Raw genomic sequence first — 6,325 nt, 5'->3', positions numbered from 1 at the left:
CCGGGTCAACCCGACCCGACACGAATGACCAGAAGTTGACCTAAAATTGCTAATTTTCGAGTCAAAATCAGGTTAAAATCAGGTCAAAATCGGGTCAAACGGGTCAATCTCGGATTTTCGGGTCAAATATGAGTTTTCGTGTCACTTTCGGGTCAATTTTGGGTTACTGTGTCAACCCGAACCCGACCCGATTTTTAAAACGGGTTGATTTGTTCAACTTGAACCCGACCCGTTTCGGGTTCGGGTTGACCCGAACTCGGATTTTTCCGGGTCGGGTTCGGGTCGTGTCAAAAATTGACATCCCTAATTTTCACTATAAACTCAAACATTCATCACTTACAACCCTAAGACAGTTTCTAGTGAGAGAATATGTGGGAGTGCATAAATTAGTTACCTTTTTTTCCTCGTGGTATGCAAATAAGGTTGATTAAGTGCTATTATTTATATTTAAATAAAAATAATTATTACACTCCTTTAGCTAGAGAATCTTACTTACAAGTACATTGTTGATTTAAAAAGAAAAAGGAAAATAAAATTGATATTTCAAAATTATTTTTAAAATTAGACCAATTTATCCCCTCATTGAAAAATTATTACGTGCAGCGTCCGGATGCATATGGAGGTCAATCCGGATGCGTCATGTCATCCAATGCACAATGCACACTCTCTCCCATCTTGTCCTCGCAGACCCAATACAACTGATCCTCTCTATCCCTCCCATATAGCAATGTAAGTCTGATGATAAATCATTCAGATATATAGGATCTGACTTGGAAAATTTCAGGTTTGGGTCAACCCGTTTGTGAGACGGGTCAGGTTTTGGTTCAAAAATGTGACCCATTTTAAAAATTGGGACAGGTCCGGGTCCGGGTCCGCTACTAATATATTTAATTTTGCAATTTAAAAAAGAATTCTTTTTCTACTTTTGAAAAATATAAAAATTATATTTTTGAATATCTCATTAACCAAACTAAAAACACAACACAACTCTCCTTGGCCTATAGGTTGAGAGCTTAGGCTTCCAACTAAGAGGTCCAAGGTTCGAGTCTATCTGTATGCGTTGTGTGTGAGAGTTTGCCTTAAATGGCCTAAATGTCCCAAAAAAAAAAAAACTAAAAACACACCATTAAACAGTTTGATAATTAGAATTTATTGGGGATTGTGAAAGTAAGCAGAAAAAAAGAAGCTACTTGTGAGAGAGGGAGAGAGAGAGAGAGAGAGTGAGTATGAGAGACAGAATCAAATAAAATACTTGATCTAAAGGCCAAAGAAAGGAATAATAGTAGAACACAAGGGCATGCTCACATCATGCCCTACACAAAAAATGAAAAAAACGAGAAGAAAAAGATAAAGATGTAGTCATACTAACCTGCATTCTATGGCCTGCAATCCTTCCTTTCCTCTTCTACCAATAAAACCCATGATTTCATTACAAAAGGAAAAACTTTAATCCAAATTAAAAATAATAATAATAGACATTCCCTATATAATTTTCTAAAATTCACTTCTTGATATCAATTCTTGTCAGAGTCAATGAAAATGTTATTTTGAGCTGACCAGGAGACAGGAGAACGCAAAATAAATAGAGAGCGAGAGATGGAGTTTTGGCCATTCTTTGGTTTCTGAACTTCTGAAATGTGACTTTGAGTTCAGTGTAGCACAAGTGAGATCCTATGATACAGTCAAGAAGAAGAAGAAGAAGACAAGCAAAGAAATGAGCAGCTCAAAATTCCAGAAAAAATGGCTTCTTGTCGCTGGAATCCTTCTTCTGTAATTGCTATCTATCTTAGTCTCCTCCTCCTCTGTTCTATGACTAGTGCTTTCTCTTCTCTTGAGGTGAATACAACGACACTTCAGCTTAGAAAGTATAGGAAGATAAAAGCTCGTCTAAGAAGGCTTAATAAGCCTTCAGTGAAAACAATTCAGGTAAGCCTAATTCTTCTTCTTCTTCTTTTTCTTCTTCTTTTTTCTCAATAGACCGAGCTTTACTGTTTAATTTGCAGAGTCCTGATGGTGATATTATAGACTGCGTGCCATCTCATTTACAGCCAGCATTTGATCACCCTCTTCTGCAAGGCCAGAAGCCATTGGTAAGTTTGTTTTTCTTCTAGAAAGATTGAATTTTTATACATAAAGGTGAGGAATTGAGAGTGTTTTGTTTGTAGGATCCACCCGAAAGGCCAAGGGATCATCACAGGAATACAAATTTGATGGAAGAGAGCTTCCAGTTATGGAGGAATACAGGGGAGCTCTGCCCAGAAGAAACAATTCCAATTCGAAGAACTACAGAAGAAGATTTATTGAGGGCAAGTTCTGTTCTGAAGTTTGGGAGGAAGACAGTTTCCAGATTCAGGAGAAATTCAGAGAGCAGTGGACATGAGGTTTTTACACTATAATATAAAAAGATTTATTCTTTGATTCGATTTTTTCAATTGAGAACTTCATTTTTCATTAATTCATCAAATTTTGCAAAAAAAAAAAATTTATTTTTTGATGGTTTTAAGATTTGCTGTTGGAATGAAAGACATAAACTTTGATCAAATCTTTGAAGAGTCATGCTCTGTTTCAACTAAAAGTTTTTATTTTTATTTGATATTTTTAGTTATGTTAAATACTAAGAAAATTCAATTTATAATAGAAGCAATCAAGTTCTTAAAGTTTGGTTCCATAATAATTCTTTCTGAACTTATCTGAAATTATGGGACCTGCAATTCATGACAAAATTCCATCACACTCTTTTGCTTGTTTGGTAGAACTACTAAGAGTATCATTCAATCAGACAAAATCAAATATGGTTGAACTTCACATCAAACTTCAAGGAAATTAGTTAATATAAATTTTTTAAAAAAAAAAATTTATAGAATCCCATGAAAGCTTATACAGGAAATCCTCTCTATCATGCATGACATATAATACTGAAATAAAAATTCTTGGATATAAGCTATTCCATAGGAGACATAAAATAAGGATTTTCTTTTGTCACAACAGTTCATAAGACTTAGGCTACAATTTTGTTTAGCTACTATTTTGCAAAAAAATTGAAGTGAAAAGTTATTTTTTGCAACCAAAGTAGCCAAGTTACTTTCCACACAGCAACTTCATAATCAACTTTATAAAAAACGACAGTCGTCCCAAACAAACTCTTAGAATCCACTTACAGCTGCTTTTTCAATGTTTTATATTAAATATAACTGTTTAGCTACAACTTTTTTGTTATTTTTTATAAATTTCTGTAACGAGTAAGGTTTCGTTTGGGACAGCTTTTGATCATTGCTTTTTTCCTGCTTTCAACCAATTTTTGTTTTAGAATACTGCTTTAGAAAATAGTAAGAAAGCTGTCCCAAACGAAACCTAAGTTGCAGCACTATCTGTGAATCAATATATCTTCTTTACTATAAGATTCCAACAAATTATTTTTCCAAAACTGTACAGCATGCAGTTGGATATGTTTCTGGAGATCAGTACTATGGAGCAAAAGCCAGCTTAAATGTATGGACTCCAAAGGTTAAAAGCTCTTCAGAATTCAGCTTATCTCAAATCTGGGTGATCTCCGGATCATTCGGAGAAGATCTCAATACTATAGAAGCAGGATGGCAGGTTCAAAACAATCAAATTATGCCATTTTTGTTAGAAAAATTTTCATTGCAGCATACAAATGATGCTGAAAATTCATTTCAGGTTAGTCCAGAATTATATGGAGATGATTATCCTAGGTTCTTTACTTACTGGACAGTAAGTATACAGTGAAAATTTTTAAATAATGAATATGGATGTAAATATGAAATATTTATATGGTTTTTGATAAATGTTTCTCTGATGTTTAGACGGATGCATACCAAGCTACAGGATGCTACAATCTCTTGTGCTCAGGCTTCATCCAGACTAATAACAGGATAGCAATTGGAGCAGCAATTCAACCTACATCAAGTTTTGATGGGGGCCAATTTGACATAAGCATTCTTGTTTGGAAGGTAATTAACCTTCATTACATTGTTTTTTTTTATAAAATCTTGCAATAATTTCAAAAGTTTTATCAATTGAGCTATATATATGCATACATAGCACTCAAAATTCATCTATTTATATATTCAAAACCTAAACTTCACTATTTACTCACATAACGGCCCACATTCGCACCATCTATGTTACAATCTCGTTGCCCTTCTCCTTTCTTTTACACGTCGTTAATCCCATCATCGGAAACCAGTGGACGGTGGTGGCCCTCCATTGCCAGAGAGAAAGGGGTGAGGGAGGATGAAAGGAAGAGATGATAAAATGGAGGACTAGGAAAAACCTAAGGGCATCACACCCGAGTTCACCGGCGGCAATGGGAACCACCACGAACCCTTCCCGTTAAAGGGAAGATTATAAATAGTGAAGTTTATATATTAAATATGTAATTAAATGTTAAATTTTCAGTGCTATGTAGGTAAATGGCTTGAATTAAGTTAAGTAAATCAAATTAGCTCATACTAAAATTTGATTACAAGCCAAGGCTGCAGCCCAAAAATATCAAATTTTGATTTATTTTAAACAGCTCTATAACTCTACAGGACCCAAATCAGGGCAACTGGTGGCTGGAATTTGGCTCAGGCCAGCTTGTTGGCTACTGGCCATCAGTTCTATTCAGCCACCTTGCAGATCATGCAAGCATGGTTCAATTTGGTGGTGAGATAGTGAACACTCAGCCCTCTGGTTTCCACACTTCAACTGAAATGGGCAGTGGCCATTTTGCTCAACAAGGCTTTGGAAGAGCTTCTTACTTCAGAAATCTACAGATTGTTGATTGGGATAATAGTCTTATTCCGGTCGCCGGACTCCGGCTGCTCGCCGACCACCCAAGCTGCTATGATATACAAGGAGGATTCAGTAGTGTGTGGGGAAATTATTTTTACTATGGCGGACCTGGAAGAAACATGAGATGTCCATGAAGAGTAGTAATTTTATTTTACTTAGTTTTTTTTTTCTTCTTTTAGTTGATTTGGATTTGATTAAGTGCTAGAATTCTTGAGCAAAAATTTTGAAGATTTATTTTATGTATATTTGGAGTAAGGTATAGTGAAGAGATGAGTGTGCATAAAATTTGCTTTTTGGGTTATTGTGAGTTTTTCATGCAGTTTTGAATGAGGAAGGCAGAATGCAGGAATACAAAGGGGGATTGATACACATACTTTGTGTTCTTTATACTGACATTTTATAATATCAAAATTTGTAATATTCGATACATTTAGAACACGACATTCATCGAAAACACGTCGAAGACTTCTTCTTCGACGAATAAATAATTGACAGATGAAAGATACGAGAATCATGAGTCAAGTGAAACCACAATGATGGGAAAGGCGATATTTCAAAGAGTTGAAAGATTAATAAGTAATTTTTATTCTGGAAAGAAATAATTGAAATATGCATTTAAAAATAATATTGGCCTAATTTCTTTATTATAGTGTTAATTTTTTATTTAGCTTGTAAACGAACAGAATTTTTTATTAACAAAATGATGTTATATTCATTAAATTATGAACATAGCATGTCTACTTAATAGACATTTCCTTCTAAATATAGTATGTTGGAATATTTTAAAAATAAATATTATTTTAATTATTTTCTTCTTCTTAAAGTACAAATAGGTGGTTCTTAAATTTCTGGATTAAAAAAAAAATTTAACAAATTCTGCATAAACAATTTACATAATATCAATTCAAATGCAAATACATTTGGGGAAGTGTGGCATCTTTCATATAAAATCTTATATGATTTTTTTTTAGGAGAATCTGTCTCAAATGGCAGATGATTTGTTTCTTTTTCTGCATTAAAAATACAACAATAATAAAATTTACACATAGAAACATAGCTATTATAAAAATATTTCTAAAATTCCTCAAATCTCAATGAGAAAATACATATAATTTCCTAGGGAAGTTTCATATTATACCAATTACGTTCTAATTTTGTAAGGTATTTGGTTTAAATAAGGTTGAGAGTTTGGCTCGAAGATTATAAATCACTCGAAAATATGTACGAATTTTGGCTCGAATCGGGCTTAGCTAGAAGCAAGTGACATGAGCCATGAACCAAATAGTTGGATCGAATACAAATTCAATCCAATTTTGAGTTGTAAGTGGATCGACTCGATAAGAGTCGAAATTGGATCAATATCAAATATTTTTATAAAAATTTAATTAGAAATTTATATCTAACTTAGTATGGCTAAATTTTCACATTAACTTCTATTTTGCCAATTGTTTTGATGGCTTTTGTGACTTGCCATGCTAGTTTTAAAACCTCAACCCCTTAAAAGTTTTATTTTTAGCTATTAACCATC

General features: G+C 33.7%; 1 protein-coding gene across 1 annotated transcript; it reads left to right on the top strand.

Moving 5' to 3' along the window:
* The first annotated feature begins 1,389 nt into the window (after nt 1-1,389).
* LOC110115923 lies at nt 1,390-5,168 on the top strand. Its single transcript, XM_020849363.2, has 7 exons — nt 1,390-1,926; nt 2,004-2,090; nt 2,166-2,381; nt 3,433-3,597; nt 3,679-3,732; nt 3,825-3,971; nt 4,554-5,168. The coding sequence occupies exons 1-7, from the start codon at nt 1,741-1,743 to the stop codon at nt 4,929-4,931; spliced, it is 1,233 nt and encodes a 410-aa protein (XP_020705022.1). The 5' UTR covers nt 1,390-1,740; the 3' UTR covers nt 4,932-5,168.
* Nucleotides 5,169-6,325: the final 1,157 nt, after the last annotated feature.

The sequence above is a fragment of the Dendrobium catenatum genome, unplaced genomic scaffold (genome assembly GCF_001605985.2).
Source record: "Dendrobium catenatum unplaced genomic scaffold, ASM160598v2 fragScaff_scaffold_1028, whole genome shotgun sequence".
NCBI lineage: Eukaryota > Viridiplantae > Streptophyta > Magnoliopsida > Asparagales > Orchidaceae > Dendrobium > Dendrobium catenatum.
The sequence above is the reverse complement of the archived record's forward strand: the minus strand, read 5'-3'. Positions and strand labels throughout refer to the sequence as shown.

Bases quoted from the DNA above. Each gene is read 5' to 3' on its own strand.
- LOC110115923 (XM_020849363.2), top strand. From the start codon at position 1,741: ATGGCTTCTTGTCGCTGGAATCCTTCTTCTGTAATTGCTATCTATCTT. The intron at 2,091-2,165 runs GTAAGTTTGTTT...TTTTGTTTGTAG, and splicing joins TGCAAGGCCAGAAGCCATTG to GATCCACCCGAAAGGCCAAG. The intron at 3,598-3,678 runs GTTCAAAACAAT...AATTCATTTCAG, and splicing joins CTATAGAAGCAGGATGGCAG to GTTAGTCCAGAATTATATGG.